The 12,080-nt window shown below is 41.9% G+C and overlaps 1 protein-coding gene across 3 annotated transcripts in view; it reads right to left on the bottom strand.

Annotated features, from left to right (window-relative positions):
• The window catches only part of LOC144206089 (MAX gene-associated protein-like), a 50,773-nt gene that overhangs the window by 4,644 nt on the left and 34,049 nt on the right, over positions 1-12,080 (bottom strand). For 2 of the 3 annotated variants that reach the window (XM_077730819.1, XM_077730821.1), the window contains exons 15-20: positions 11,786-11,989; positions 11,177-11,700; positions 7,061-7,180; positions 4,719-4,830; positions 842-935; positions 474-763 (exon numbers count right to left, since the gene is read on the bottom strand). In XM_077730819.1, coding sequence (XP_077586945.1) covers positions 474-763; positions 842-935; positions 4,719-4,830; positions 7,061-7,180; positions 11,177-11,700; positions 11,786-11,989 — 1,344 coding nt within the window. Of the gene's footprint in view, positions 1-473; positions 764-841; positions 936-4,718; positions 4,831-7,060; positions 7,181-11,176; positions 11,701-11,785; positions 11,990-12,080 lie in introns of those variants that run through there. The other variant, XM_077730822.1, reaches the window with a different exon arrangement.

The following is a 12,080-nucleotide window of genomic DNA, read 5'->3' as shown; positions in this document are numbered from 1 at the left end:
AAAATTGGCTAGCTTCCAACACATCGATGGCCTTTTATTGGCTAGAAAAAAAGCTGCGTCTTCATGATGCAGGAACACAGGTTAACCCGCTCTAGGTGGATGTTAGAACTAGCCCATGAACGGGTAAAAGAAACCGGGTCCGGCAGCAGGAAACGCCGCAAATACAACATAAAAATGGCGCGCTCCTGGCGGCTGCCTGGTCGGGTAGCAGCCACTGGCGGAGTATGAGCGCGACCATTTAACAAAAAGCCCCTTTTCTTAGCACTTTTTCATCTTTGTCCGTTATCATAGCGGAATTCAATCAAATTTGAGTAGCACTGACGGGATATATATTTCCATTCCAATTGATTCGGGAGATGCTAGCATAAAAACAAGTAAATTGTATAATACGCACACCCATTTGTGTAGAAGAAGACAACTGATGAGTGAGTGTCAGGAAGTTAATTTTTCCCCTCACGCATATAATGACGTACCAGTCTGATTGAGGGAAGCGTCATGATTCTTGCTTTGAAACAAGATGTTGGGTACAGTCTTGATTCGATTCGTTGCCGTTGGTGAGCAGTCAAAGTCGGTGTGTGTGGATTTTGGTGGATTGGGGGACAGGTTAACTGGGATAGGGTGAGGAGCTTGTTCCCCTGGAGATGCGCAAGTCGACGCAACAAATGTGATGTCATCGCTGCTAGAAGTTTCCAGAGTGATGGTTGAGGTGGTCGGCCCATGGGAGTGTGAGCGAGACGACATGTCCGGGATGATAATGGTGTCACTGTTGGAGGTCAGGCAAAACAGTTTTATTTATCGTTAGCAGTTTGTGGCATCATCAGTTGCTGTTAAGGAACCTTACCTGTTAACTCTGTCAGCATGATTGGTCATCTTGTTCACATAATCTCCCATTTTTTCTGAACTACCTGTCTGGCAGGTGTTACGGTGGCTGTCACCTGTTGTTGACAAGAAAACTATCAGTTTGGAATGTTTACGTCATTCACTACAAACTAATTATGTAGATTTGTAAAGAATGGCTACGTTTGCGAGAAGCTAAATTATTTACATGCCAACTCGATGTTCACACTACAGATATTTTTAGACTAATCTAGCGTGACTTGACAAATTCAAAAAATAATTTTAAAAAATCTACCACAAAGCTAAGCCAAAAAAAATTCTAGCTAGGTAGGAAAAAGCAAGTTAAGCGAGTTTGAGAGGCACTATTGGGTTTTTATTGACAAAAAAAGCCCTGCCCATCGCTTTCTGACATTACAAAACGAGGTGGGAGGAAGGTTAGGCTCTAATCCGGATCCTCTCGGTCACTGGTAGCAGATGAAAACATCATTGTCGACTGCTAATACTGTTGTGCTTTAAACATCATATGCACATGCTACACAGCGCGTCCGTTACCGGACGTTTGGTCGCCAGTCTTTTGGTCCCTTTTGGTCGCCGGTCAAATGTACTTAGATGTTAAACAGTACTTAGATATTAAACTCTCTATCTTTGATAATAAACTCACACTCATGAATATAATTTTGAGAGCTGGTTTCAACTGTGAACTCTCTGTCACCATTTGACCGGCGACCAAAAGACCGGCGACCAAAAGACTGGCGACCTAAAGACCGGCGACCAAACGTCCGGCGACCAAACGTCCGGCGACCAAACGTCCGAGCACCAGCGCGTCAGCAAGCAATGTACCCAGTCAAGCTGTCAGCGTCATACAGCGACATCTACAGAATCTTAGTGCATACAAAAGCCACACTGACTGATAGGGGACAGACATGCACAGATTACTAAAATGAGAATTCGGTGTTGACTCCGACAAACGGCTAATCATATTCATCGCGCACTTTATTTTCCAAGAGGGTTCGAGTAAATGCAAGCTACAATACAGAAGCCCATGTTAAGATTCTAAAATAATGGACATTAAAGGTGCCATATGACCAAACTGCTGTGCGAGAGCTAATTTCCATCCCAACTGCTGGAACTCTCATTGGCTCTGCTTGTTATGGAAAGAGGAGACCACTTTTTCCCCATGCATAAACCTCACTTAGTGTGTGTCAGACTCTCATTTCATCTCATTTTCTTAACTGCTTTAAGCTCATTAGGGTCGTGGGGGGCGCTGGAGCCTATCTGAGCGGACTCCGGGCCAGATGCGGGGGACACCCTGAATCGGTGGGCAGCCGATCGCAGGGCACAAGGTGAGGGAAAATAATGAACACTCACCCATACCTATGGGCAATTTAGAGTGTCTGATAAGTCCACCATGCATGTTTTTGGAATGTGGGAGTACCCGGAGGAAACCCACACAGTCCGGGGAGAACATGCAAACTCCATAATGGTGGACGTGGCCTGGATTTGAACCCAAGACCCCAGAGCTGTGAGGCCGACGCGCTATACACTCGCACTAACGGGCTGCTGTGTCAGACAAATTGAAAAACAAATGTTTTTGCTAATGGAAAAAAAAGGAAATGCTATTAGCCGCAGAATGAAGATAAAATGACGACAACCGAAGTAAACACTTAGAATGGAAGGGGATTTACAACAGATGCCGACATACAACGGTAGATACACTTTGGTAGATCTTTGTGACCAACTTTGCTCAGAAGCGCTTTAGTCATGCAGTGGAGATTCTTGTATGATCTTACTCGCATATAAGGTGCTTTTGACGGGCAAAAAAATGATCATATCAAGGGTACGGCTTATATGCACATAAAAACACACAAAACTGCAAGTTGCCGACAATGACCCGATGACGTCACGACAAAATGGCGCTGTGACAGAATGATGCACTGGCACCGCGACGTCATGACACAAGACAATGCGGCCGATATGGCCATGTATTTCGGAATAAAGAAAAGATAAACAGATAAAACGCTGAACGAAATGTATTTTGATTTCTATTTATATAAATCAGGGAAAAAGATAAACCATATCTAGCATGAAATGTGAACAAAATTCACATTTTGGTGGAGCTGTGCGTTTGTGTGTGCATGTTTCTACCTCCCCGAAGAGGCAGCTCTTTTGTGTTAATTTGATAAGCCCTGGGAGGTATACAAGGAGAATGTTTGGTGACGTTGGCGTCGGAGTACTGTTTCTTGCTTGTGCGTACACTTGGTCATGTTGTCTACTTGTCAGTGTGCGTGTAACTGCTATCCGGGTTAGGTTTGTTTCTTTATGGATTTTTAAGTCCTAGGTTTGTATGGCTTTTTTTGTTAGTTCTTATTAAAATCCCCAGTTTTGTAAACCAGCACTCCTGTTTCCATCTACTTCCTGCATCTTTGGGTCCGACCTCGCGTGAATTTGTCTACGTGCAAACAACATCCTTATAAAAAATATATAAGGGTTTAATATCTAAATATCTACTGTTAGATTCATGAGAGAAAGGTTCATATCTAAGTACTGTTTAATATCCAAGTACTGTTGAAACCAGCTCTCAAAATTATATTATATATTAATATCTAAATATCTTAGATATTAAACTCATGAATCAACATTTGGACATTTGACATTTGGATATTCTACTCTCTCTGTCATGAATCAACAGTAGATATTTAGATATCAAACTCTTGTTGAGAGCTGTTTTCAACAATACTCTCTGTCACCGTTTGAATGGCGACCAAAAGACTTTGGACCAACAGGAACCAAATGCCCGGCCGGCCAGACGTCCGGCCGGCCAAACGTCCGGCTGGCCAAACGTTCGGCTGGCCAAACGTTCGGCTGGCCAAACGTTCGGCTGGCCAAACGTCCGGTCGGCCAAACGTCCGGCCGACCAAACGTCCGGCCGACCAAACAACTGAACAGCAACCGGAAGGAAGCCTTCTTGTTTAAATAAATAAGGACACGCTGGCGGATATTCTTCAGAAAATGACAATTTTAAATGACGGGGAAAGAGGCACCATCATGTCTCGCTGAGTCTTCCCGTGACGACAGAAAAATAAGTGTTTTGGGCACCTGGAAACTCACTGGGGGAAATTCTTAAAAAAATGATGTTTGTAAATTACGTGGCAACGTCCCACCTTACGACCAATCAGCCACACAGTGCGTTTAGGGACATTGTGTAAAAACAATGATTCATACACCAATCCTTTCATATTTAACAAATAAACGATTGAGTTTACACACTTGGAGAAAGTGAAGTAATTCAATCATTAGTCTAATAGGATCCGACAGCCGTTTCTGGCCACCATAAAAAATTTCAACTCTTGGACAAACGTAGCGTAAGAATCTTAACATAATCACATACACACTCACACATTCATCGATAAATCCCACTTTATAAGGATTATAGACAAGAAAAGAAACTTAATTCAATAATTGGCTTTGTCTAAATGCAATTTGTTTATATTTCCCTTAATATCACTCCTGCCTCATTGCACTTCATAAGGAATGAAAATACGGAATGTGACAAAGACAATATGGTTGTTGATTCATTTAGAACCACTATGTTTTTCAGTGTTTTGGTAATTTTTCAAAAATGAAAAATCTTTAAATCAGTAATTCGGATATCCTGGTCATGTTATGATTTTTTTTAATGCTTGCAGAAAAATATCTTTCAAGCCAGAGAATTCAAGATTCTCTGCCGTGTAATTAGAACTGCTGATTTATGGGGGACTAACTGAAGTAGATCTTTTTAAATAACTGGAATTGTAGTAAAATTAACGAGACATTGGTTTATAGGTAGTACCAACTGATTAATAAAATGGTGACAAAAGGAAAATACAAGAGGTGCAACCCACATTGAGGAGGAACAAGGATGGCCATCAAGCGGTTCCTCTGCCTGGTCAGTGCCAATTTTTTCCTCTTCATATGCTTCCCTTTAATTTTGAGCTTCTGAATCACTTGGACTGCCTGAAACCAACAACAGGCAGCAAAAGTAATGACACTGTACTTACTGATCTGGGAAGACAGGCCATCGGGCGTACCGGGTAATGCCCAGTGGGCCAACACAGATGGCGATAAAACGATAACGATAATTAACGTGAAATAATTGTTATCAATAATAATAATGAAAATGTTCGATCTACATTTGATAATTTGAAACTGCAATTACACCACCCGACAACCACAGAGAACGGGGACACTGTTGCAACATGAACGCAAGTTCCAGACTAACACTAAGGAAAAGAAGGCGATGATAAGGAAATTTGTTTTAGCATAATTAGCAATAAAGGGTAACACAGAGGATGAGTGCAGAAGGACAATAACACGGCCAAAATGAGCGATTATGAGAACACACAGCCGATCCACAAAAAGATCCAAGTGAATGCTCCCTGGCGTTGTCTTTCTCTTTTAATATGCCTCGATAACTCCATGACTCATTATCGGTATAAAATACTGTGCACAAAGAGCAGCCGTGTTGAAAATGTCCTTAACCTACTGTCCTCCTTTGAGGACAGCCTGTATTATTTTTCTTGCTTGATATCAAGGTGTTTCCCCGTTATATGTACCATATTTTCACACATGAAACGGCACAGTCTCCGTTGCGGGTATATTTTATATTGTTTGTCAATACATATGGCCCCTCGTTTGAAAAGGCGCTAGCTTGACACTAGGCTAGCATATGTTATGCTAACCGCTAACGTACCTACAGTGGGGCAAATAAGTATCTAGTCAACCAGCAATTTTAAAAATTCTCCTACCTGAAAAGATTAGAGAGGCCTGTAATTCTCAACATGGGTAAACCTCAACTATCAGAGACAGCATGTGAAAAACAGCAAATCACATTGTTTGATTTTTTAAAGAATTTATTTCCAAATTAGAGTGGAAAAGAAGTATTTGGTCACCTAAAAACAAGCAAGATTTATGGCTGTCAAAGAGGTCTAACTTATAATGAGGTCTCCACCTATTACCTGTTTTAATAGCATCTGTTTGACCTCTATCTGTATAAAATACGCCTGTCCACAACCAGTCTCTCACACTCCAAACTCCACTATGGCCAAGACCAAAAAGCTGTCGAAGGACAACAGAGACAAAATTGTAAAACTGCACCAGGCAAGGAAGACTAAATCTGCAATAGGTGAAACGCTTGGTGTAAAGAAATCAACTGTGGAAGCAATTATTAGAAAATGGAAAATGGATAATCTCCTTCAATCTGAGGCTCCACGCAAGATCTCATCCCATGGCGTCAAGATGATAACAAGAACAGTGACCAAAAATCCCAGAATCACACGGGGGCCCTAATAAATTACCTACAGAGAGCTGGAAGTAACAAAGACTACGATCAGTGACAATGCACCGCCAGGGACTCAAATCCGGCACTGCCAGACGTGTCCCCCTGCGGAAGCCAGTATACATCCAGGCCCGTCTGTAGTTCGCTATAGAGCATTTGGATTACCCAGAAGAGAACTGATAGAATGTGTTAAGGTCAGATGAAACCAAAATAGAACTTTTTGGTAGGAATACAGGTTCTCGTGTTTGGAGGAGAAAGAATACTGAACTGTATCCGAACAACACCATACCCATTGTGAAGCATGGGGGTGGCAACATCATGCTTTGGGGCTGTTTTTGTGCAAAGGGACCAAGACAACTGATCTGTGTAAAGGAAAGAATTAATGGGGCCATGTATCAAGAGATTTTGAGTGAAAATCTCCTTCCATCACCAAGGATATTGAAGATCAGACGTGACTGGGTCTTTCGGCATGAAAATGATCCCAAACACAGCCAGGGCAACAAAGGATTGGTTTCGTAAGAAGAATTTCAGGGTCCTGAAGTGGCTTAGCCAGTCTCCAGATCTCAACCCCATAAAAAATCTGTGGAGTTGAATGTCCGTGTTGCCCAACTACAGCCCAAAAAAAATTACTGCTATAAAGGAGATGTGCATGGAGGAATGGGCCAAAATAAAAAAACGTTTGGCCTCCGTTATTGCCAAGAACGGGTCCCTAAAGTATTGAGATTAACTTTTGGTACTTTTGGTAATACTTATTTTCCACCCCGATTTTCCAATAAATTCTTTAAAAATCAAACAATGTGTCAGCTGCATTATGAAAGGGACCGATGAGTGACCAAAAATGCCTGGGCCATTTTTTGGCTTCCAGTTCACCCCGTCTAAATTGATCAGATTTATTTTTTACACACTTACCTCTTGCAGTGTCCCGGCGGTGGACACCCTGGGCCCCAGCTGGAGTTCTGTTTTCAACACATCAGTTAAATTGGCTAGCCTGTGCCGCTCTATCTTCTCAAAGGAGAAGCGATCTTGTCCCTGTGCGAGAAAGTCACAAGGCAATCAGACTGACAATGTACACCAAGTTGCACCGATAGAAATTCAACCCATCAACTTGGTCTATGGTGCCTTATGCAAGTAAACGTTTTGTATGTTTTGGTGAACTGAACCATGAATAGTTGCCAACGAGATGAGTCCGACAGCCGTGGTGGTCATCGGCAAATTTGATGATGGAGTTAGTTAGACTGGTGGGTCGGTGTACTATCGTATGTGTATAAGGAGTATAGAAGAGGACTCAGTACACAGCCTTGAGGAAGCCAGTGCTCAGTGTAATGAAGCTGGAGAAGTAGGCGCCGTTCAAGCGGCAGCAAGTAGCAATAGCTCCCTAAATCCTCACTCATATTCTGTGATTTTACAGCTATTTTTATCCTTTATTTTCACGTTTTATTGTCTCTTAAGATTTTACTTGTTACGTTACTTTATATTTTATACTCCATAGTTTAATGTTTTGAAACTTTACTTTCAAGACTCTACTTCAAGACTCAAGTTGTGCGAGAGGCAGTCTTCTGTCTATTAGTTTAGTTTATCTTTGCAAATTCTGGACATTACATTTTTGACCCATTCAGCCATGCCTCCGCTATTTTACACAAAATATCAGCTGTTAGTGCTATGCAACACCCGGATGCCCCTGGACCTCCCCGCGGAGTTAAAGGGGAAGAGAAGAAGATGCAGAGCTGGACGAAAATGTCAGGAAAGAAAGCGACACTTCAGATCCAGCATCTCACCTATTATAATGGGGAACGCAAGATCTCTCCCCAATAAAATGGAAGAGCTAAAGGCGCTTACCAAATTACAACGACAATATTGGAAAAATCTGTATTATGTGCTTCACGGAGACCTGGCTGAATGAACTAAGAGCAGACTCTCTCGTCTCCTTGGATGGTTTTCATCTGGTGAGTGCGGACAGAAATGATGAGAAAAGCGGGAAGAAAGATGGGGGACTAGCTGTTTTATTAATAGCACATGGTGTAGAACCGCGCATTTAGCCGACTGATGTCTGGCCGAGGGGGCGTCTGGCCGAACGTAGAATTAGCCTAACGACTAATTAGCCGACCGACGAGCCAGGCGAAAATGAGGCTTGCCTCTATGTCCCTCTCTGTACCCTCCGTGAAATCCGTCTAATTTTAGTTCTATTAAACACATTTTAGTAATATTAAACCACTAGTTGTGTGTTACTTTGTTAATGGATGGCGATTAGAAGAAATAAAACATTTTGAGTACAGTGGTACCTCGAGATACGAGATTAATTTGTTCCGGGTGGCCTTGGGAGACTTAATGCACTAGTGAATCATAATATAACATTTTTTTCAATGAACTTGGATTACGATGCAGACAATCAAAAATAAATTTTATCTAACCTTTCCCCAAACTTAATTCTAATTTGGTTTTACATTTTTATACCTTCTCTTGGCCAGGTTGGCTGTTTGCCTCCAACCTGACTTTTAGTATCGATGAGCTGTTTGCTGTTGTAGTCCCTATTTCGAAAATGATGCACACAAATGTCCTCAAAATAGGACAATGCACGTCAACTTGCCAACGATAAGTAGTCTTGAATTAGCGATCGCTCCGCTAAAGGGAGCTAACAGGCTGGGGGGTTTACTGAACAAAATGCAACGCTCTGCCCAGTGCTCGCAAAGACATTACAAAAAAGTAGTTGCAATCAGAGGTATTACACGAGGAGTTGCGAGGTAGAGAGCCAGTGCCCCGGATGTTCTAATGAGCAGCCAACGAGAAGTGATATACTACACTCCTCTTATTAGCTATCGCTCCGGCATTCACGCTGAGTGACGCAAAAAAAAAAAACAGAAAAAATGCAATCTGGTTGTCACAAGATCAACTACAATGTTTAATTTTGGACAACATGGGCCTGGTGTCTATTTATGATGTGGACACCATTTTTCTCAGAAAGTACATTGTGTAAAAAGATAATTCTTTGTTTTTACACTCATTAGGTCCCAATTGGCCTTTATGTCAAAGAGAAAATAATGCCTTGCAAGAGTTTGGGTCTTAGGAGGTTAATGGTCCAGTCTTTTCATATAGGTATAACTGTAACATTTGACAAATACACTTCTTGATAATTGTACTTGTGTACCTGTTTTTTTTTTTGGATGGCCGCAAAACATGTGCAGTATAACCTTGACATGTGTCCCAACATCCAATAAGTTTGAGATACAAGGAAAATGCCAAGCAAATTTTTGCCTTGCGATAGGAGACAAATTTGAGATACGAGCATACGAAATCGTTCCCGACCTGGCTGTCTGGGTGTCCGAGTATGCAAGAGGTTAACGACTACACATTTTTTATTGTGATAACAATTTGTCATATTGGCCAGCTCTACATGGGGCACATTTGCTCAGCCATTCATTTATCTACAAATTGATGCACTTACTTACAAATGTCTCTAGATATGAAATATTCAGGTTGCGAAAAGCCTCAACGGGAACATATCGTCTCTAATTTTGTTCTGAACACCTCTATCCCATTAGGGTCACGGGGGGTGCTGGATCCAATCCCATCTCTCTCCGGATAAGAGGCTAGGGACACCCTGAATCGGGGGCCAGCCGATCACAGAGCACAAGGAGAAGGACAACTATGCACACTCACACCCATACCTAGGGACAATTTAGTGTCCAATCAGCCTACCATGCATGTTTTTGGAATGTGGGAGGAAACCCACGCAGGCCTGGGGAGAAGTTGCAAATTAAACACAGATGGACATGACGTGGCTTTGAACCCAGGACCTCAGAGCTGTGGGGACTACGCGCTAACCACCCGGCCGCCATTTTTTCTTTGTCTCTAGATACACAAAACTTAAATCTGAAAAATCCAAACATCCTCTTGTAGCATCCTGTATTTTATTTTTAAATTGTTGTAATAGATTTGCTCCGTCTGCTGGTCTCCCATTGCCTCAGCGAGGCTGCATCTCCATGAAGCCCAAGCTAAATATGGCGCATTAAAAGCGGCTACCAGCAGACCATGAGAGTGACCGTTCGAGCAAAGTCCCAATCTCGGGAACTTTTTATTCTTATCTTGGCAAAATGGCGGAGCCGCTTTGGCCGGTGGTAAGTTCCGGATTTGTGTGCCTTCAATCGTGGTTCATTATAGAGTAGATGTAACATGTTGTTTCTTGTTTTCTTAGTGTGCTTAATGCAGCTTTTACTTTGCCTGTCAGTATTTTCACCCGAGAACTTTTTTCTCGTTGCGAATGAAAGAAGCGTGCTGTTATCAGAGTGTACGGGACTCTTGCTATCTATCACTCCATGCCTAGACCGAAGTCTTTTAAAAATCCTATTAATTTTTACGACATATTTTATTTGCTCTTTTTTGTGTTTCATACAGAAATCCATATACTATTCCCATTTTAAAGGGGATTTGAGGTTAGTATTTCAGATCTTAGAACAATTCAAATGATTTTAGGGTTTTCCATGTTAAATTTGTAAATTTGGAAAAAAAGAACCAAGTTTAGAAACCACTTCTAGAACTGATTAATATCATAAGTAGAGGTACCAATGTATTCATGTCATTTATGGGTTGTATGAATATTCCTTGAACATTTTACTGGATCAGTACAATACAGAATATGCCCCAACAAAATAGGTTTGAAGTCATTCAGTGGGAAGAGAATTCATACATGAGACATCCTGATTATAACATGCGTTGTCGATTTCTCGGTAAATTATAGCATGTTAAGTGATCTTTGTAATTCGAAAAATACGGCATTAATTTCCTTCATTTATATGGGTTTGTAGTCAAGACTTCCCATCAAATGAAACCGTAACTAATTTGCAGCCAGAAACTAATTTTGTTTGCTTGATATATCAATTATAACAAAAATCAGTCAAAACACTGCCACGGTTAGCATTATGAGGAACTGCATTGAAAGCAGCTGCTAAAAAGTAATTCTGATATTTAAGTAACATTGATACTTTTGCGTCTTAATATGAGTTTGGGAAACATGATGAAATGTTTTCTTACGATATCCACAGGGCAGCCTCTCTCCTGGGTGCAGTTGTTCTCGAAGTCGGACGAGTTGTCTGTTTCATCACTGGAGTCGACCAAATTAATGCGCTTGGGCTGCTGAATGTCCATGTCATCAACGATACAGACATCTAAATCTGCTAGGCCCATGGCAGGCTCTGGTGATGAGGTTAAAGGAAACAGTGGAGGGGTAACTTCTGTCCCTATAGGAGTCTTGTCGAGAATTTGCGAGGCATTTTTTGGCTCATCTGGAAGGATCCCTGGTTGTATGCTGCGGACTTCTGAAATGATTAGGTCAGGGGTGGCAACAGGAAGAGGGGTGGTCAATTTGGTGGGATTGTAATCTTTCATGGAGGAGGGGGGAATGATTCTGTATGTAGTGAACTTCTGATTCGAGGATGTGGCATCTGGACAGGCTTGTGCTGGAAACGGATTGGCCGTGAAAGACCTGAAGCCAGAAAGGTTGGAGGGAACAAATGGAAAAACTGGGCCACCGATGACACTCGAAGGTGTAGTGGGACCTGAAGGTGACGTTCCAAAATCAAAGTTAGATTCCAAATTATTGTGGTTCACAGTTATCATGGGATTATTGTTGGAAATGCTCACCAGTCTTGGCAGGGATGGCCGGTTTCATCTGGTTGATGGGGATCAGGTGGACCAGTTTGCCGTTAAGTCTGGGGTAGTAGTTAAAGTTGCTCGGGCTTTCCACTTGACGCAAAATCATTTGGACAGGGGAGGAGGTGCGAACTTGAGGATGAAGCGGGGCAGGAATTGTTATGCGAGGCTGCAGAGGATGAACCGTTAAAGACCCTGTGAAGTCATTTTGTGTTCAATAAGAAAATGTTTGATAAAAAATAAAATTTGCAAACATAATTGAGTCCTACTTAACAGTTCAACTATT

The sequence above is a fragment of the Stigmatopora nigra genome, chromosome 13 (assembly GCF_051989575.1).
Source record: "Stigmatopora nigra isolate UIUO_SnigA chromosome 13, RoL_Snig_1.1, whole genome shotgun sequence".
NCBI classification, from domain to species: Eukaryota; Metazoa; Chordata; class Actinopteri; order Syngnathiformes; family Syngnathidae; genus Stigmatopora; species Stigmatopora nigra.
Note: the sequence above shows the minus strand (reverse complement) of the source record. Positions and strands in the feature narration are given on the sequence as shown.